Source organism: Notolepis coatsorum (genome assembly GCF_963971535.1).
Source record: "Notolepis coatsorum genome assembly, chromosome: 6".
Lineage (NCBI taxonomy): Eukaryota > Metazoa > Chordata > Actinopteri > Aulopiformes > Paralepididae > Notolepis > Notolepis coatsorum.
The window spans coordinates 109,332,699-109,355,294 of NC_140170.1; the positions used below are offsets into that span (position 1 = coordinate 109,332,699).

Here is a 22,596-nt window from a genome sequence, read left to right on the forward strand (position 1 = left end):
ACAAACACTTTTTTCAATTATTACATTTGATTGATCTCCTCAATACTTAAGCCTAACAGGATGGACAGTTATTTTCAAACATATCAAACTCACTTAATAGAAACATCAAAATAGGATAGTAAGAGAGGTAGAAAAGCAGACATCTTACCACATTTGATTTTCCCTCCACTGTTGTGATGTCATCATCATGCGACTGATATCATTGAGAAATGTGTCTTCTTCTTAAAGGGACAGTAAACACAGCTCCACAGAGTGGACAGTGACGCCGGGGACGGACATAAATCAATTTTCTTTTTATAATTTTTTTTTTTTTTTTTAATTTTTTTTTATAAAAACAGCATTTGATAAAATGGAGTTTGACCAAGACAATTTTATAATCATGATATATTTAGAAATGTATATGTTTTTATTAGTTATTCTTTAGATTGAAGTTGAATGAACAGCACTGGGGACATGGCATAATACCACAATTTGCCATAATACCTCTTTTAATCAAAGCTTTTACAATTTATAAAACAGCAACTTAAGCCCATATCATTATTCATGATAAATAACAATTGACTATACATGAAAAACCAACTGGAATTAGTTTTTGTCCAAATCTAGACAAATTACAAAACATTTTGTACTGGGGACGCAATAGGCACCGCATAAAAAAATTGACTCAGATAGGTGTGGCAGGCCAAGTTCAAAACCAATCTATTTCAATTTTAAGAATGAGCCCTGTGAACCATGAGCTGTGTGTGTGTGATTATAGGGGGATTCATATAATATGGAATATGTCATTCCTAGTCAGGTTTAACCCACATGTTTACAGATGATGAGTCAATGCCTCACATGCGCTAATGATCAGCTGACATGCAATGAGACAGGGCAGAAGCGGGTCATTCCTGGTATTTGGTACATGCAAGGAGACGGGCTACGGTAAGCGGGTCATTCCTAGTACTGGTACATGCAAGGAGACGGGCTACGGTAAGCGGGTCAATCTGTTGCCCCACTCTCTTTATCCTCAACAACAACTGTCCATAACATGTTTGATGTGTGTATTTACAATGGCAGAGTCCTGATGTCACCATGAGGATCTTGAGTCACTCGATTGTTGAATGTCAATAACATTATATATGTCTTACAGTGCCATGAGTGTACAGCATGGGTGGTCCCAGTGAGAACCAATAGAGAACCAAGTAAAGTGAATGAAGTGATGCTATTGGATGTGAAAAGCCTTTCTTTTTATGGCTCCGGGTCAAGCGATAAACCACACCTAAGGTGTCTCTGCTTTACTCCCTCTTTCCACACAACTAATGGCCATGACGTCACTTGGCAAGTAAACTATACACACCGCCGTCGAGCCCGATCTCATCTCTACATAAAACTCTTGATTGCTGCTGATGGGGCCAAAAGGGCTCTCCTTAAGGCCAAGGAAAGCACTGAGACCATCGGCTCATTTTGCCAAAGATTTTCAACACTTTAGTTTAAGTAGTCCAGAGAGTAATTTAACAATTTCTAAAAGTACACACATCAACATATTTCCCATATTGCATAGTAGATATTAATCATATCATTGCGGGTGGTACAATGAGGCCCGGTTTAGGAGAGGAGGTGGAGGTTGGGGGGGGAATGCATGCAACTGATATACCGCTTGAAGGGCTTTTGGACAACTTCAATTCGTCATGATAGACAATTCCCTCTACTCTACTGTCCCTGAATGCAAAGCATCCCTCTAGCCATTCCGTGTGTCTCTCCCTCTGGGCCCATTTTAGCTCAGAAATGTTGTCACATTGAGACGCCCATTTGATATCACTATGATGGCACAGAATGCCAGCGATGCCGTCCGTGTTATTTTTACAGACTTCAGCTGGATCAAACGTCGGTGTTTGGGACAAAGCCAGACCAACGAGGTGCTATTTGTGTGTGTGTGTGTGTGCACGTACAGTTTGGCTAATTGCTCTATACAAAATGTCCAGTATACAGGAAAGTCTCCGTAATCTCCGGTGGATTAAAAGCTCATGTAAAACACCACCACAATTCAACCTTGGGGGTATTCTGTGATGTATGTTCTTCTGTCCGCAAATCCAGGATTTGTCACGGTGAAACAATGAAGCATTACTTCATACTGAACTGCCTGAACTTGTGTCGGGCGCAGTAAGACAGTACGAGGGCTGCTTTGTCCTTGTTCTTCCTCCACCGTACAGCGGGCCGTGCACTATAGCACTTACACAGCGGGAGAACAGAAGGAGACTAATGTGAGCGACAGAGAGCGGATCAACATGTTCTAATATAGAACTGCAGAGGTATTTTGGGACTCTTCCCAAGGTGACGATAACACCCACGGCAGACATTAAAACACCCACCAGGACTTTATAGTCATTTTCACACTGCTGCATCAAGCCAGAAGTGAACTGGGCTCCGCTGGTCCGGTTACTTGTAGTGTGATGGAAAAGGAATGCTCAGGGCCAGGGCAGTGCAGGTGCAAGTCAGCCCTGTGGTGTGTAAATGGCCCTATTCTTTCCCCCCCAAAAACAGTGTCTGCGTACTTAAATGTGATTTACATTTACGAATGTAACCGGATTTTTTTTTTTTTTTTTATATACTTGTGAACCTCGACACCAACATGTGTCTCCATAGCTTTCTTTTGGCTCCCAACCCTCACGACGTGGACGTTGTAAGAGTTGTGTTGATGGTCAGCATCCCCCAGCTTGTTGTCAAATTAATTTACATTCACCCTGAAGGCTCCTGAAGGCCCCCCCCCCCTCCCGATGGCCCAACACGATGTTGCTGAATGTTGACCTGAACTCAAACTAAAAAGCCTTCAACTAAAAGCGCTCTACTGTGCTTTGTGCAACGTCTTGGCCCGGTTTCACCAAAATACTTGACTTCTCACGGACCGGTCAGAGCCAGCGGCTGCAACAATGGACTGAAAGCACTGTTGCGTAAGATCGCATCAGAAAAGTGTTCGGTGGTGGTGCGATAGCGGGGAACTCGCAGCAGCTTCGGTGCACAGTTAGCTAAATGAAGAGGTTCGCTTCGACACAATTTGAAGAACACAGCCTATACTTAAGACGGTGGCATGAAAGTAAGACTCACAATACTGTTTATCTGAAAACATTTGTTTACAAAATGGCAAGATATTAGACCATGTAGTAATTTTTTTTTTTTAAATAGTGACGTCTGAATATCAGGACAGTTATGACGGACAGATGTGTGTATAATAATGATACATTTGATATGGACAATAGACAAAACTATCAAACACAGTCACGTTATGTTTTGCATATCAATCTCGCATGATAGAAATGTGTTGAAGTAAATTCTCTCTTCACTGTCGAGGTACAGTGATGTCAGTAGGCCACAGTTCAGCTCCCTGGCCTTGAAGCACTTTCTTCAGTCACTTAAAGTTTGAGTGTTAAAGAGTTTCACATTCGTTTGAAGCAACTGGCTGGACTGTAGTATGAAGAATACTATCTACAGTAGCTGTACTGTACAATGCCTTAATATATCCTTTTGAAATGAGTAGAGTCAGTGTCTCTATTCCAGTATGTCAAAGTATCTCTCTCTCTCTCTCCCTCCCTCCACTTAGAAACATAAAGGTGATCAATCAAACAAAGACACCACCTAAAATACCCTACTTAAACCAAGGGTGCACTTACAATAGACTGTATATTCAGCAATTTACACATCAAAGATTAAGTCTGTTTAAAAAAAGAAAGTGGGAGAAAAATGTATCCTCAGAAACACATTAGAAGCAGCACACAATCTGTAAGTTCGACCTCCTTCCAGTTCAGCATCATCCAATCCGAGTCTATAGAACTCTCCATTTCAGGAAGTGTTTTCAGGTTGTAGTCAAATCAGAACCAGAGGTAATAAAGGTAGGAGAACTGGGTCATGAAGGGATGGACTCGACATCCCGTAATGCAGTGCAGTCAGTCACCCACAGGTAAATCAGTTGGATTATGTGATTGGTCAGGTATTTTCCCCTCAGGTTAGGTCCAACCAATCGGGTCGCTTGTGGGGCTTGCATGTGTGAACGTCCACGGTGTCCTCGCAGTCCTTGCATTCCACGGCACAGCACCACTTGAATTTGCACTCGCATTTGCTGATGCGTTTGACACGCATGGTGTCATAGCCCCGCCCACAGCACATGACCTCACAGCCGTCCGTTCCTCTGGAGGACTTGTTGCAGACTCGTCCTGCTGTACCCAAGGAGCCTGAGAAGAGAAGACCAGAAGTCATGTCCATGCATCCATACAATGTCACTAGATAAACTGAGAAGATAAGACCAGAAGTCATGTCCATGCATCCATACAATGTCACTAGATAAACTAAGAAGATAAGACCAGAAGTCATGTCCATACATCCATACAATGTCACTAGTTAAACTTATCTTTTCTCCCTGCTCCACCTTTCTCATAGCACTTCAAGGGAGCTCATCAAACTAAACATCCCAAGCTCCAAGACCACCTTCGGCCGAAACTCCTTTCACTTTGCAGCAGCTTATGACTGGAACGCTTTTCAAGACACCCTTAAACGTACAGCTCTTACTTCACTGACTGCCTTCAAGAATAAACTTAACCCGCTCTTAGTAGATCCCTCCTGCTCAGTTTCACACTTGCATACACCCTCTCACACACAACATACAAGCACTCATTCATCTTCATACTCGCACCTAGACACACACATCTGTTTGCACACACACACACACACACACACATACTTTCACCCCCCTACTCCTCCCCTGTTTATAATTTACATAGGCTGTGCATGTGTTTATTTGTTTATTAGTTTATGTGTATGATTCTTAACTGTGTTTTTATTTTATTATTAATATATATATGATTTTTGTTTGTATTCCTGTTGGGGCCTTTGGACCAGATTGACATTGCAAATAAGAAACCTGTTCTTCATGTTTTATCTGGCTAAATACAGGAAAGAGAAAAGAGAAACTGGTCTCAAATCAGCACTAAAATATTTGTATATGTTTAATGGTCGGTATGAACCCCACTATGACTGAGGGACAAACTGGACTTCTGCACTCTAAGGGCTTGTGTCCATAGCCGACGTTTTATGAGTTGTCAGCTCCTTTCTGTCATTCATTTCTATGCTGGAGAAGCGACAGGTGCGCTCCTCTTCCCAGCGACGCGCCTTGCGTTTTATGAGCTCTGGGCGGCAGCGTTTTTGGTCGGAGCGCTCCCAGCTCATAAAGTTGAAACTAGTTAAACTTTTGGAAAAGGAGCGCGCTCATCAATGTAACTCATCGAGGAAGGGGCGGAGCCGCGGCTGGCGCGAGCCTCAGAAAAAACGCTCTGAGCTTTTTTTTTTCTTTTTTCAAAACGGTCCGCCTTGAAAAAAAGGCTTTGAGTGGACACATAGCCTAAGACACTTTACATATATCACTCCAGTGACTGTATGTATCCATCAGAAACAAAAACATGGAGGCCGCCATAAAACTGCTAGCTTAAAATTAGGCTACTACATTTGTTTCATTTATAAAAACAGTTTTATTAAAGCTGACATGATTAATTGATTTGCAGGTATTCATTCATTTTGAATTATCCCTTAGATTTTTTTCTAGTGTTTCCTTTTCCCCTTTTAAATGATGGGAGGTGGGATGACAGATTATTTTAATATTCTTCAATGTATCAGACTGAAATGTACACGTGTTCAGGGATAGAGGATAATGGGATTTTGATTTTGTTTTAATGCGCAATATCCTTGTTTTTCTTGTTTTGGCAACATCTATCAGTGATAAACAGTGATTGCTGTTTTTGTACTGCCCTTACTTGCTTCCCATCTTGAAAGGTCATGCTAACTACTCAGTATGTCTTGTATTTATTCCAAACAAACCACTGTCGCTGCTGGTGGCGTAAAATGTGTCACTTCCTGTGCACCGGATTATTTTCCTATACACCCTTGTTTATAACAACAAATGTAACAAAATCTTTTGCAATAAACAAGTTCATGAACTAGGTATAGGTGGTATTACTCTTGTGTTACATGACTTGGTGATAGAGAGTTGCAAAATGTATTTACACGTATTTATATAAACATTTTCAAGATGACATAGTCCACAAGATAAACCACAGAGTATTCTTAACCCTGTAATGGGGGTTACAGGTGTCTGGAGAATGATCTCAGACACACGGAAGAGTGCATGTTATCTCTAAAGGTATAAGATCTAAGCCTGAGATCAGATGCCATGTGTCTAATAACAGGGGGACATCCCTAGAGTGAGGAGAGGAGCAGAGAGGAGAGAAGAAGAGGGGAGCAGAGAGGAGTGGAAGAGGGGAGAGGAGAGGGAGAGTGAAGGTATTCCTCCCCTCAGGCTTTAGGGAGTGGAGCTTAATAGTGACCAAAGGAGGGATTTGAAAAATAAGCCTGGTCGTATCCTTAGGGTGTGAATTCCTATACAATGGAGATTAGTGGAAAGGAGGGTCATAAGCTCCTTTTAAGATCACCTCTGCACCTCTAAATAGTGGCCGAGAAACATCCACTCGTAACGAACACACCTTCATCAGCTGTCAGAGGTGACAGCATACAGCTTTCTACGGCGTCGACATAATGGAGGGGAATAGGTGAGGACAATAATAGAATGATGAAGCAACAGCTAGAGGTGTGCAAAAAAATCGATTCACATAAGAATTGTGATTCTATCTCTACCGATAAAAAAATCTATTCACAAATTCAAAAGATTTATCGAAGACTCCCAGTAACATGTTTCTGTTCAAAAGATTGCATCTATTGAGCATTGAGTGGTCTAAACTGGAAAATAAATAAATAAAAATTTACATTGAGTGATTTTGTTCTTTGAGACCTATTAAAGTGTCTACCGCAGTCAAATGGGAAATGTAACTCAAAACAGCAATCTAAAATCAAATTGCTGATTTAAGAATTGATCTTGAATCGAATCGTGGCCCCAAATATCGAAATATGAATAGAATCTTGCGGTTTCCCGAATCTTGCACCCCTACCAACAGCCAACCAGGTCCCTTACATAATGTGTAGACTATCACAACTAGCCTTTTAATAGTATGTTATTGAACCCCTTCGCGGTCTATCGACAGGATCGGTAAGGAGGAGTGAGACGTGAGCTTAACAAGGCAAGGCACAAAATGTGGGAATTAAAGAGAGATGTTAGAGGTCAAATAATTGGACTTTAAGCTGTGACGGAATGCAAGCCTTCAGCAGATGACTCTCACAGAGGCCTGGCAAAGGGCCGTTGTAGCCTAATATCTATCTACCGTGTTTTCTTTTAGTCTCCTAATATTTGTACTACAATTTTAATCAAGATTGTGGCTAAGGAGGAGGATCATTTGTCTGCTGAAATTAAGTAAAACATATCATCGATTTCCCCACAAGCGGTTAGATGGGTGATTTTTCTTCTCTTGGATGAGCGATTTCCTGGATAAAGGATAACATAGGACTAAAAATGTTTTGGTTTAGTCAAGTTCAGCGTCTTTGGGTTATTGAAAAGCGCTATATAAATAAAATGAATTATTACAGCCGAGGCCTGGTCCTCACAGTGCTCTGTGCAGTGAGGAAGCCCTCCACCCGGCATCAGCGTACCTGCCGCTCGGTCCAGCAGACAGTAGTCTGGCGAGTTCTCCACGTACACCAGCTCGTTCTTGGTGCTTCCCTTGAAGTCCCTGTCTGCCACCGTGAACCCCGTCCCGTCCTGGTTCATGGTCACCTCGATGGCCGTGTTGTACTTCTTGCGCAGGTAGTCGCCGGTCCGCCTGAAGTCGGACATGGCCAGCCAGCAGGTCCTCAGGGCACAGGAGCCGCTGACCCCGTGACACTTGCACTCCAGCTTCATGAAACGCTTCACCGCCTGGAGGAGAGGTCAAAGGTGACGGGGGCACTGAGTTAGTTGATGTGGCCCGTGGCATCATGTCTGTGTTAGAAAACCTAGCATTTTCTAGTCAGATGTGTGCAAAGTCAAAACATTATATATATATATATATATATATATATATATATATATATATATATATATATATATATATATATATATATATATATATATATATATATATATATATATATATATATATATATATATATATATATATATATAAATATACATAAAAATGTGAAAAATCAAAGCAAAGCTCACCATTCGTCCACAGCGGTTGTTGTGCAGGTTCATCAGTGCTCGGGCGTCCTTCACCATCCTCTCCTTGGCGTCCACGAAGGCCTTGGCGAACTTGATGCCGTAGTTGATGTTGTCGCTGCATCCGCCCCAGTCGAACTCGCCCCGGTCGTCGCTGGCCCGTCCGCGCTTGTGGCCGTCACAGCTGCAGATCTTCAGCTCTCCCTGGCTACAGGCCCTGGTGATGGCGTAGACCACACCCGCCGAGGAGATGGCGTACACGAACGCCGCCTCTCGACTGCCTGGCGGGAGGGAGACACGGAGAGAGAAGCCGGGTCACAGTCGGAGCAATGGCTGAAGTGAGGAAGATGGTCCGAGTCACAGTTAGCACAACGTTCTACACAAGTAGTGGTGCTGTCGTAGGGATGACTGTGGATCCACCTCCCTACAGCTCAATGGTTATTAACCATTTCACTGCGACACGACAGACGGTTAACCCTTTTACTGCCACACGACAGCGGGTTAACCCTTTCACTACCACACTACAGAAGGTTAACCCTTTACTATCACCGGTTAACCGTCTGTAGTGTGATAGTAAAGGGTTAACCTTCTGTAGTGTGGTAGTGAAAGGGTTAAACTAATACCTGTAAGTGAGCATGCTCTGGATGTATATATCCTGAACTGCATTACTGTATGGTAGCTACTACATTCAATTGTTAAAGCAATGTCATAACACATTACTGAAATGTGTGTAAATAACAGAGGTGGGACCAAGACATGACACAGTCTTTAAAAGTCCCAAGTAAGTCTCAAGTCTTTACACTTTACACAGGTGGCTGACAAATTGGTCCAAGCTGGAACTGCAATCAGGGAAACTACATTGATTAATTATTTGCACTCTGCAGAATTCTTGACATGGGTTGCAACAAGCATTAATTTGAATCTTTTGAACTGTATATTTTTTCGGCTCTGCACCAAACTCAGGGATGTGCACATACCTACAACTGATCTGGTTTAATTCAAACTATTTACAGGCTATTACCAGTATATATAATGTTCTGACCTGAGTTACCAATAATGGAAAGCAGTCCTTTTATATATTTGTGTATATATATATGTGTATATATATATATATATATGTGTATATATATATATATATACACATTAAAAGGACTGCTTTCCCTGGGCTGATTTTATGCTGGTAAAGTCAGGATATATATCCTGACTTTACCAGCATAGAAATCATCCCATGTATGGTGTATGGGCAGACGTAACTAACATCTCGGTCATAACATCACAGTCCAAGCAACTCTCCTTCCACCTTTTAATTTGCACAGATGGCAGCTCTCTGTTTTCATTTGGCAGGATATCTCAGGGGTTATTTGGTCTGGCTTCATCCCTACCATCAGTCCTCCTCACGCAACCCAAGCAGAACGCAGGCGACGTGTCAGGGAGTGAAGCTTTGTCTGGCTGCCAGAAACATCTACCCAAATATTTACATCTCCTATTACTGTTTATACATCAGCCATGTGGATCCCTCGATCTGCTACTTGTTTTTCGGAGAACGTCCACTTTCCCAATCACTCCGAGTCTCCATTCCTGAGGAGGTGAAACTAAATACACGTTCTACTCTCTTCTCTCTCTCTCTCTCTCTCTCTCTCTCTCTCTCTCTCTCTCTCTCTCTCTCTCTCTCTCTCTCTCTCTCTCTCTCTCTCTCCTCTCTCTCTCTCTCTCTCTCTCTCTCTCTCTCTCTCTCTCTCTCTGTCTCTCTCTCTGTGACTGTCTGTCTGCACTGTCTGTCTGACGTGCACTGGAGGCTAATAGATTCAGATGAAGAGAGGTCAAGAGTTGAATCTGATTAATTACCCTATTACACCTATCATTACACGTTTATTCATTTAAATTCTATCTTTATTCAAACTCCAATGATCATTGAGAGCAAGCTCTCAATTTACAATGGTGTCGAGAATAATAATAATGATAATAATATACCGATAATATTAATATGTGGGGGCTTCCCACTCTCCAGAACATTTACAACAAGCGGTGCAGGGGTAAGGCTAAGATAATTATCAAAGACTCCAGCCACCCAAACAACTGCCTCTTTGAACTGCTGCGGTCAGGCAAGCGATACCGAAGTCTCATGGCCAGTACAGAAAGACTCAGAAGAAGCTTCTATCCCCAGGCCATCAGGATGCTCAACGAACAATAACACTATGTAACAACCATCAAATGCACTCACAGCACACACATCCACACGCACACACTCACTTTAAACAAACAACTCACTGCAGCACCCACTTTACACACTTTAGAACACCTAAACACACTTTATATTTATTGGTAAATAATTTGCACTACAACCCATACCTCATTACACCTTACTGTAAATTGTACCTCATCCCATTTCTGCTTTGCACTGTATAGTATATTGTATGTTAGTATATTGTATGGTAACTCAGTTACTTCTACTCTGCATTGAACATTGTACATATGTACATACTGAACACTTGTGTATGTACTTGACTTCTATTTTATACTTATCTATTTTTGTCTAGCACAGTCTCTGGAGCGTAACAGAAAGAAGCATTTTGTATAAAAGTATTCTGTACTTCTGTATGACAACTAATAAAGAAACTTGAACTTGAATAACATTACACTTATTATTATTTCTACACTTAGGTAGACAAATATGAGGATGATCATATTGTGGATTTTCCTGAATCACATGGAAGCTGCTGATGTAGTCTAATGCTGAAAGAATAGTTTACACATATACACACACAGGAATATGGACACACAGACACACACACACACAGACACACACAATGCTCACAGAAGCTTCCCTAAGGCCCAGCGACATGCTCACTTCGTAACATGACCCTGCCAAACACAGTGTGGTCTCTGTCCAGTGTGCTGCAGTTCCAGCGATGGTGTCTGAACTGGTGCTGGCACTCTTTGATCCATTCCTTGGCGCCCTCGCCGATGGACTGCATCAGATCCGGGTGACGCTGGCACAGCTGGCGCTGCTTGTTGACCAGGCCTGGAATGTTGTCGCAGATCACCCGGGCGCCCAGCGCTCCGATGTACCTGCAGGTTCAGATCCAAGGAACAACAGATGCAACATCATTCAACCTCATGTGCCGGTACAGGCGAGAGCCCCTGCCCTCTCGTTTGCCACTCACCAAGTGCCCTCCTGCAATTGGTTTATTCATGCAGTTTTCTTTCATATATACCATCTAGGCCAGGATATTTAAATGTTTACATTTACATTTTGTCATTTAGCTGACGCTTTTATCCAAAGCGACTTACAAGTTCTGTACGACAAGTCATCAGGAAGGGTACAAGTCTTTCAGCTGAGTAACAATGTTCATCAAACAGTGCTGAAACTTGGGTGCTGCAGTGTTGAGTGCATGATTGATTGATTGATTGATTGAAAACTTTATTAACAGATTGCAGAATGGGTACAATACAGTACAGCTCAATACACACAATTGTTAAGGGGATGCAGACCAGAGAAAGACTTTCGTCTTGTTTACATCAGGGTCCCCCATTTTCAATTCATCAGGACATATATGACATACATGACATACAGATAGTCAGTACTGCTACATCTATACATTTATGACATACCAGATTTGCAAATACAGTACTGTTTGTGATACAGAAGGTGTCAAGAAAAGGGAGTATATACATTTGACGTAGAAACTGTACATTGGAGGAGGTTGGGTGGGGGGGGTTGGGTACGTTGGGATATTGACAACCATACTGGGTAATTTACATTGGAGGTGGTTGGGGGGGGGGCACACTGTATAAACAAGCAAAACTGTACATTGAGGGGGGGGGGGGAGACACTGTACAAACAAACAAAATTGTACATTGGACTATTGACAAAACCATACTAGGTAAATGACTGTACATTGGAGGGGGTTGGGTTAGGATATTTACAGGGGCCAGTGTTGAATTGCAGTCTCTCGTAGGTGTCCCTTGAGAGAGGTTTTGAAAGTGGGTAGTGATCCACATTCCTTTACAGCTTTGGGTAGGGCGTTCCACATTGATGTGGCATAATTGCAAAACGTGTTTAGTCCCTTATTTGAGCCGAATCTGGGTTTAACATGATTTGTGGAGCTCCCTCTGGTGTTGTGATCGTGGTATTCACTGACCTTTGGGAAGTATTTTGACATGTACATGGGTACCTTGGTCGTGTAGTGTATCTTGTAGACCAGGCCCATTGCAAGTTGCTGTACTCTGTCGTCTACTCTAAGCCATCCTAGGTTGTCAAAGTGGGCAGGGGTCAGGTGGGTTCTAGGAGTAAGGTCAAGCAGTAGTCTGACCAGTTTGTTTTGAGATGTTTGTAATTTTGTTTTTAGCGCCTTTGAGGTGCTTTGGTACCATGAGGTGCAAGCATAGTCGTAGTACCCCTGAATGAGTGCTCCTGCCAGAGTCTTCAGGGTATTCTTGTTTACCAGAGAGGAGATCCGGTACAAGAATCGAGTTCGTTGGTTGACTTTTTTTATTACATTGGATGCCATTTTGTCACAGGAGAGATTAGCCTCTAGGATGGAACCCAGGTAGGTAATTTCATCTTTCCTTGTTACAATATTGTCACCCACTGTAACTGAGAAGCCGTCGGTCTTGCTGAGTTTGTTATTTGAACCGAAGAGAATGGACTCTGTTTTGCCCATGTGTAATGATAGTTTGTTATCAGCGAGCCATATGCAGATTCTGCCTAGTTCCGAGCTGAGGGTTTTTTCAACCTGTAACTTGTTCTTGTCAGAGACCAGCAGGGCTGAGTCGTCCGCAAACAGGAACAAGTTGCAGTCACAAGCTGACGACATGTCATTTCCATAAATTAGGAACAGTAGCGGTCCTAGTATGCTTCCTTGTGGAACACCACAGCTCACTGTGAGGGGGGGGGATAGGGTACCGTTTACCTCCACCATCTGTTCCCTCCCCTCAAGGTAGGATTGCATCCAGCTCACTGATAGACTATCAAAACCAATTGCTTTTAGCTTGTCAATCAGAATGGAGTGATTGACCGTGTCAAAGGCCTTTTGTAGGTCCAGCATGACCATGCCGCAGTATGCATAGTAGTAAAGACATAGTATAGTATCCACGTAAGAAGAAGTACCCTATTTAAAAAGGGGTATCTTACCCTTCCTCTAAACAGTTTTATGTGTGCTATGTCTACGATCACGTTCACTATGGAGATGTATGGAGATATGTTTGTGTAAGTAGCACACGTCTCTATTGCTTTTTCTCTCAGTTTAACTGGTGGACGGTATGTTATGGCTCCTGTTATTAGCATAATGTTTAAGGCAAGTTATTTTTATAATAAATCAGACACACACACATATATATTTATATATGAATATTAAAAGAATATTTCCAAAATATATGTATTGGTTCATATGTATATATAATTGTTTATAGTTCATTTCATATACATAGATAATAATAAATACATATATATTTTGGAAATCCTTTTTATTTATTTGTTTGAGCCAAACCAGACTGTATATAATATATATATATATAATTAGAGCTCAGTATTGATTACACTTTTACAATTTAACACATAAAGAATCAAAAGTAAATTAGAATTGTGTCCTCAAAAAAATAATTGTGTATCTTTCACCCCTGCTGTCTAGATTGATTGGACGAAAGCAATTAATCTTCTTCTTCTTCCTCTTCACATTAAATCACTACTCCTACTCAAGTGCAACATAATCAGGAGAGGAAGAGTACATGAAATCCCTCACACCCTTTGCAAAGCATCTCACTCCCCTGGCAGCCCTTTTCTTCCTGTTCTATTCAAACATAATCCCATACACTATAGAAAACCATAAAAGGCCCATCACATGGTGGGGTTATTATCACACTGAGCTGGGGGGAGGGGGGGTGCAGAGGCCTAATCACCAGGACACAGGAGCAGTCAACTACAGTACAAGTGACCCCTGAACCCCCCCTCCACACACCATACCCTCCTAACACCACTGTACTTTAAGCCTGCACACCATACCCACCTAGTACCATGGTACTTTAAGCCTGCACACCATACCCTTCTAACACCACGGTGCTTTAAGCCTGCACACCATACCCTCCTAGTACCACAGTGATTTAAGCCTGCACACCATACCCTTCTAACACCATGGTACTTTAAGCCTGCACACCATACCCTTCTAACACCACAGTGATTTAAGCCTGCACACCATACCCTCCTAGTACCACAGTGCTTTAAGCCTGCACACCATACCCTTCTAACACCACAGTGCTTTAAGCCTGCACACTATACCCTCCTAGTAACACAGTGCTTTAAGCCTACACACCATACCCTATAGTGCCACGTGCTTTAAGCCTGCACACCATACCCTCCTTGTACCATGGTGCTTTAACACACACCATACCCTCCTAGTACCACGGTGCTTTAAGCCTGCACACCCTACCCTCCTAGTACCATGGTGCTTTAAGCCTGCACACCCTACCCTCCTAGTACCACGGTGCTTTAAGCCTGCACACCATACCCTCCTAGTACCACGGTGCTTTAAGCCTGCACACCATACCCTCCTAGTACCATGGTGCTTTCAGCCTGCACACCATACCCTCCTAGTACCACGGTGCTTTAAGCCTGCACACCATACCCTCCTAGTACCACGGTGCTTTAAGCCTACACACCATACCCTCCTAGTACCACAGTGCTTTAAGCCTACACGCTCTGCTCTCCATCCGGATATCATTATAGTCCCTAATCACAGCCACATATGTGTCGCCCGGCCACCGAGACGGAAACAGACATACAGTTTCCACTCCTGTTATGGTTGTCCAGCCCTATTCTAACCCTGTCTATCTGCCTGAGCAGAGCAGAGCCACAATGTGTTTTTATTATGTGTTTTGCACACTGGCTGTGCCAGAAGACCCTGCCTCAAGGAAGGAGAGGACACACACACACATCGAGAGAGGGGGGAGAGAGAGAGAGAGAGAGAAAAAAAGAAGAGAAAGAGTGATTCCTGTGCAGCAAGACACGTAGTGTTCATCTTCATTATTGCAATGATTAAAAAGTAGGGTTAAGACCTAATATTGTAAATATAAACCATATATTATAAATCAGGATTACAGAAATACGTATTCATCCGGACAGAAAACGTTCATCTCTCTCTCTCTCTCTCTCTCTCTCTCTCTCTCTCTCTCTCTCTCTCTCTCTCTCTCTCTCTCTCTCTCTCTCTCACTCTCACTCTCACTCTCACTCTCTCTCTCTCTCTCTCTCTGCCTCGCTGCCTCTCTGGCTTTATATTACAGCTGATTTATTATTTTGCATTAGGCAGCAGAGGGATTAGAAAAAACAAATCGGGTTAAAATAATAAAATATCTGACCATTTGACCTTGGCTACAGGAAATTATTCATTTCATAGAGATGTTTATTGTAAAACAGGAGCTAATACTGCCAGGAGGCCAATAATTCACCAAGAAAGAGAATAATGAATTATGACTGCACCCCTATAGCCCAGATATAACCAATTACACGTCATGTATTTTCTGAAAGTGTCATGTGACACATGAGATGAGGTAGTGAGGTTGAGGGGGGGGGGGGGTCAGGCTGCATGTATGTTTCCCTGCTGGGTCCGTAAACCCTCAAGAGAAATAACATAGGAACACTGTTCCACGCACCGGCGCCTGCACCTGCCACAGGAAAAGATGGATGGATGGGGGAAACTCCCGCCCCCCACCCACCACCCACCCACACCATTAATCTTCATAAACACAGGACACGGCGCTATGCTGATCATCTACACTTACTGTATTAATGTTTGTACAACTCCCAATCCACAGGCAGCACAACCACAGTGCATTCCTACACACTACCCAACCTATGAAATGATTCTGTGTTTACAATTATACTAGGAATTAACTAGGAATTTCCCCAAGTTTGAGACGAAGCGTTCCAGACTCTTGGTTTTCAGGTGCGGTGGCAATATAGGCAACAGAATTATGGCTTTGTTTAGATCAACTATTTCCCACACGTGTTTGGTGAACAGGATACATCTGGAAGCCATCCTTGGTGATTCACTGTATAATTTCTCAATTTCCAAATATTCCAGAGAATTCCAATAGAAACCCTGACAAGAAAGTCATTGCATTTCCCAAAATGTATCATGGTATAATTTCTGTATCATTGTATTTCCAGAAAGGTATCATGGTATAATTTTCTTTAGTCACTGAAATGTGGCAGGTATCATGATATTACCATCAGTAGGCTATTATAGTTTAAATAGATTAATTTAACAAGCTTGGCATCCTGCTTAATGGAGCAAAACAGAAAGAAGCATTTTATATAAAAGTATTCTGTACTTGACAACTAATAAAGAAACTTTTTTTGTGATCAAATTTTACTAATAAAGAAACTTGAACTTGAAACTTATACCATGGTATTATTTAAGTACAAAAGTTGTACCATGGTGATACATAACTTTGACCATGGTAGTGTCATTGTAAATTATTTATACAGTGGCTGGTACCATGGTATAATTTAAATTGAAACTACTACCATGATACTTTTTTTAATAGGAATCCCTCTTCAAATTCATATAGGAAGGTTTTAAATGGAATGCAAAAATACAACTAGAAAGGTGTGCTCAGTAGAGCACAAATCTCCACCAGGCGGCAGCCTTTCTTCTCTCTCACAGAGCAAACACACCTACAATATTTAACAAATGCAGACTACAATTACAGTATTACACTCTATTATACTATTACACTATCACATAATTACACTGTTACACTATTACACAGTATTACACACTATTACCCTGTTAAGCCCTAGCCCTATTTTTTGAAAATCCGCCTAAAAATACATATCTAAGTAAATGGAAGATTGCTCCACTTCTACAAGGCTATTTGCATGTTCTTGGTATCTGGGGACATCTTTGGATCTCAGGGAATGTATTCCCAGTAGGGGTGTAATGGTACACAGAAGCCACGGTTTGGTACGTACCTCTGTATTGGTGTCACGGTTCGGTACGATTTCGGTAAAAGAATATTTATAATAATTATTATATATTTATAATTATTATTATTAAATATAATGATATTCTATAGGCTTGCCGTGGTAGTCAGTGATACTGGTGTCATTCTGTGTTCAGGCATCCAATGAGTAAATTAATTGCCTACTGCCCCCTTAACAACTTATGCAACAACTTAGTTTCAGTTTCACTTGTAGAGAGGATTTAACTTCATGTGAAGCCGAGACTTAAGAAGACTAGAGAATAGATAACATGTTACACAACAATGGCAGAGGATTTATTAATATTTTGGATTTAAACACAGTAGCAGCAACTGGAGAGGAGCTCAGATGATCAGTATGTAGTGCTTTTTTTTTTCAATCAGCTGTGACTGAGAAAGTCCGTGGAGAAAGTAGGCATGTGTGTTCGCGATGTGCGCATGCGTGTGTGTCTTTCCATTGGTTACCATTATTGGGCGAACAAGAAAACTAAAGAAAACTGTAAAATTTGAATGACCCTGCTGTGTTACAAACAGGGCCCGAAATTAACCAGTGGCGGGCAGATGGGAAAATTCTACCCGCCAAGCATATTTCTTACCAGCCAAAAAAATACGCATTTTTGTGTCACATATATATAAAAAAAATCAGTACATTTCAAGTAGATAAGCTATTACGTTGAAGAATACGCACTTAAATAAGAGGCCAGAGTAAAATTTGTACTCTCAAACTCATGTCATCTGGTCTTTTCCCCGTGTACACACACACACACACACACACACACCACACACACACACACACACACACACACACACACACACACACACACACACACACACACACACACACACACACACACACACACACACACACACACACACACACACAGAAAGGGCTCCTTAATTGAACAAGTAGAGAGAGGGATGGAGAGAGAGCCCCGCTCCCCCCCACCCTTTCTAACCTCAGCTCAGCTGTTTTCTGACTGAGCAGGATTGGCTAGCTTAGCTTAGCTAGCGGCTAACGTTAGTTTTCCCCCGACGGAAATGAATGACTAGGATGCCAAGCTTGTTAGAAGCATTGGAATTTACACTGCAGTGCACATAGAAACAGCGTAAAAAAAAAAAAAGCTGGGACTGATTTTGTTCGCAAAATGCGACCAAAGCACTCTGGAGCTATGCTATAAGTCTTCACACACAGACGTTTGTCACGTTTCACGAGCTGTTGTTGATGGGCGTATACTAGCTACCTTGAGCTACTTCTGATTGGTGAGCAATGAGATCACAGCACTTCTGATTGGTAAGCATGACTGGCACGCAAGAAAAAAACGTGAATCAAACTCGCTGTATAACGTATCCCAAATCGCAGACTTTGCGATTTGCTAAAAGGCGACTGTCGTAAGACCAAAACACACAGCAGTTTTAATTATTTTACATGACTATTTTCATTTTGTTACCCGCCACGTGGCGGACAGACCTCTCAGTGTCACTCACCAAACCTAAAATATGCCCGCCATTGGCGGGTGGAAAGTGTCAGTGCGCATTGTAAATTTTTTCTGTCCACTGTCAGTGTGCCTAAGCAAGCTTCAACGTTTTATTCATCATCTACATTTGGCAATACAAGCTTAACACATTGAGTGCCACGGACTCGTTTTGTCGTTAGTTCATGCCGACCTTTGAGTGCCCCCGACGCTATATAGCGGTTGTTTGTTGTTTTTTTATTGGCGATTTGAATTCATATTTCATCAATCAAGCCTCGGGTTAGTGCTGCAGAGTCTCTCTGAGCTCAATTGGGAAGATACCGCCCCCTATCGTCTCTCCCTGTGTAACTGCACCCCATTACTTTACACTGCTGAAGGGGGGGTGGCCAGTTTGCTCATTTTACTTTTCCCTCAAGCCAACTGAAGGATCGATTGTGCTCGCCGGCCCGGAAAACGCGTGGATTATGTATTTACAGGACCCAACACTGTAATCAATAAGCGTGATCGATATTTGGAATGGCGATCAGGAATTGGCATAATCTTTTTGGATAACATCTGATCTCAGGTAAGGAATTTATTTTACCAGTCTTGGGGTAATCAGAGCTGTTTTCACAGAGATATAAGCGTTTGCCCTATGCATGTATGTGTGTGTGGCTGTGATCGCTGATGAGGAAATGAGAGAATAGATTTTTCAGCCCGCCTCTATAGCATGCATAAGTACACATATACTATCGATAATCTAGCGTTTATTTGAAAACTATTCATAAATAGGCCAATAGACAACGTGTTTGTGTATGCTAGAATATTCCAGTAAATGCCTTTTATCACGGAATCTATATATTTTCTTGAAAAACTAGGGCTTTTCAAAATGCTATAAAACGAAAATGAACCGATTAAAAAAAACAATCCGTTTTGACAATGTTGACTGCAAACAAGTCATTGATAAGCGACAGGCAGATTAGACACATAGCCATAATTTAAGACAGAGATTATACGTTCACAACGCTATCATTGAAGTGGGTCCTGGCATTTAACCATGTTTCCCATGTTAATGGCCGGCATTGAAAGTGTTAATATTCAACGTTAAAGAGCCAGTGTAAAGTAAAGTAAAGATATTGAGCATAGATTTGTAAAATGTGCAACTCTAGTTTCACCTAGTGGTATGAGACGTATTCTTCGTATGGCTGCGCGTACCGCACCGTGAAGCCTGTACCGTAAATTCGCGGGACGAATACACTTACCGTTACACCCCTAATTCCCAGTGTCAGAAATATTGTGTCTGTTACTAGGCTTGATAAAATTGTGATGAAACAAAGGAGAATATAAATTATGATTTTTCTTTGACATTCTTGAACAAAAATTCTAAGAAAATTAATAAAGCGAAGATGATTAAAAACAGAAGGTTTTGTAGATACAGTACGGAATTCTGCCATCCGGACACATGTATGCTATTTGAAATATTATTATAGAATATAGAATATCAGGCCTATAAAATACCTTATTATAGTCAAGTTGCACATCTATGGATCGGGCCAAATCTACTCTTTCCAATGGCAGAGTTCAATCTGGATTTAGTATCACCAGGTGTGCAGGAAGAACCGTGAATGAAATCTACTGTAAATAAATACAGTTATTTTCTATTATGGAAACTGATCCGCTATTTTTAATCGGATTGCAACGCGGATTCTTGCTAAACGTTCACAGAAGGTAGACAAACTAATCTCCAATCTATGCCAATAACATTCAGTTTTGTGGTAGATAATCCCGAAAAATAAGAGAAATAAAGAAAGTTATTCTACAAGTCATTTGATTGACAGAAGCTGGCATGAGCTGGGTAATGTCGTTTTTCGAATGCCCTGTCTTTCCTTCATCATAATGACTACAGCAAGATGGCCCCTCGCATTTATTTCCGGTCGAAATTCGCTAGCATATGAATACAATTCCTAAACTAATATTTCATTAATAACACTTTTACCTATTGGTAAACAAACGTATTGTTGAAAATATACACTATGTCTGCTGTTTTGACAGGATTAGGGTCTTTACTCTCGGCTACATTTGGAGAAAAAAAACGCAACATTATGATATGTCATACAGTCTCGAGAGATTGATTTATGGCTTGGGTCCTGTACCGGACCCGTCGGGAGGTTAAATGGTAAGACTGCAAGTTTGGTGGAAATCAGATCAGGAGATACACTTTGCGTATTGAACATTTGGCCTGATGGTGGTGATAGAGGAAAGGGCATGGTAACCAACATCATTATAAGTATTCCTCTTGGAATCATGAATGTGCGCCACACATTTTTAAGGATTTGGATGAAAGCTGTTAGAGATACACTAATGTGAAAACTGAACATTTAGCCTGATGGTGGCGCTTGAGGAAAGGTGGTGGAGTCACAAACATCAATAGACTTCTGCCCCTATGGGTCATGAATGTGCACCACAAATTTAAAAAGATTAGAACGAAAGGTATTCGAGATACACAAATTCTAAAATTTAACATTTGGCCTGATGGTGCTAGAGAGGAAAGGTCATGCAGTCACCAAAATTAGTTAGAGTTAATCCTACAGTGTCATAAATGTGCACAACAAATATTAGACCGATTGGCCTTGTAGTTTGTAAACTGTCCATCATTAGCATTGCAATTTCACCCTGAACTTCATCCATATCTTTTCACAAATGCCATCAACAAATGTGCCGGAATGATGTGCAAATGTATGCCTATATTATGCAAATTGTGACTGAACGGACCTTACATCAGCAAGTGCACTTCGAATAACTCACTCACCACCACGACGAATCCACTCTCGGTGTGAGCATAAGCAGGAGCAGAATAAAAGTAAAGTGTATTCTAGAGGTGTGCTTGGAGCGGTGTCGCCGGGATATTGTGCCATTTCGGGATACACTCCTCATCCCCATAATCTCACTGCGTGATAACACCCCTCCTTTCATCAATGAAAACAAGTCTTTTTTTCATGTATTGGCAAACAATGTAGAGTCAGGTATGAAAGTCCTTGACGGTTGTCCGATGTCCGCATTGGAAAAGAAAAGGAACCGGTTCAATAAGCGGAGATGTGCCATTCATCAATAGTTATAAGAGCTGCCTGTTCAACGGTGCCATTGAAACACTCTGGAAGACAATGTAGCTGCTGTATGTCAATAATATTATATCCGAATAACTTAGCGGGCAGATACAATAAAACTAAATGCAATTAGTCCACCGTCTCAAATGTATAGTAACGTTAGATGTCCCAACCAGATGCGCTCTTGCATTGTCGATGAAACCATTATTTTCCTCAGCTGTTGCGCCTTGGGTTTTAAATCACTGAAGCCGTAAGAAGTTGCAGTATCCCGACATCGAATCCGATACGCTGAAGTAGGACTAATCAAAGTCAGTAGTTACTTTGATATTACAGGCTAAGCTAAACCAGGTATCCATGGAGTAATGCGTGCGTCCAAGAGACAGATAGTCCGCGCACCTTTCCTCCTCTGCCAGGACTGAAGATGCGCTGCTGGACCAAACAGCGCTCCGGCGCGTCAGCTGTCCGTGCCTCCTTTGTGAGACAATTACAAATAGCGGTATGCAAACCTATAGACGGTGGGAGAGAGGTGTGTATATATTTAGACCGATGGAAAGTACGCCCTGCCATGTTGTGTGGGGCTATCACTATAAATCAATGCATCTAACTTTTTCACTTGATCAGTGTGGAAAACCATTGCAGAGAACACATTTTTTCATTATTTATGAATAGGTATCCTATACTTAATTAGCCTACTTTTTCCACGTTTGTCCATCTTAACACCCTTTGTCACATCATTATACAGTGTAGTATAATATTCTCAGTGAGTATATATAGCGTAGACTAGCCCATTGCCAGGGTTTTGTATTTGATTTTGTATATTTAAAAAAAAGTCACATAGGCACTTTGAATAAAGGTGTCCACCAAATGGAACGTTTAATCCAAGGAATAAATGATACATGAACTGTCAGTTCATTAAATTAACTGACCATGAGGTGTTTCTAGAGCACAGCATTGTTGA

At 41.6% G+C, this 22,596-nt stretch overlaps 1 protein-coding gene across 2 annotated transcripts; it reads right to left on the reverse strand.

Annotated features, from left to right (window-relative positions):
- Positions 1–3,260: 3,260 nt before the first annotated feature.
- On the reverse strand, positions 3,261–22,053 carry wnt2ba (wingless-type MMTV integration site family, member 2Ba). 2 transcript variants are annotated; one of them, XM_084316755.1, is made up of 5 exons: positions 21,812–22,053; positions 10,956–11,176; positions 8,111–8,388; positions 7,561–7,825; positions 3,261–4,205 (listed from the first exon to the last, which is right to left on the reverse strand). In XM_084316755.1, the coding sequence occupies exons 1-5, from the start codon at positions 21,841–21,843 to the stop codon at positions 3,976–3,978; spliced, it is 1,026 nt and encodes a 341-aa protein (XP_084172881.1). In that variant the 5' UTR covers positions 21,844–22,053; the 3' UTR covers positions 3,261–3,975. The 2 variants fall into 2 exon arrangements, with proteins under 2 accessions (XP_084172881.1, XP_084172880.1); XM_084316754.1 differs by having other exon boundaries at positions 21,344–22,053.
- Positions 22,054–22,596: the final 543 nt, after the last annotated feature.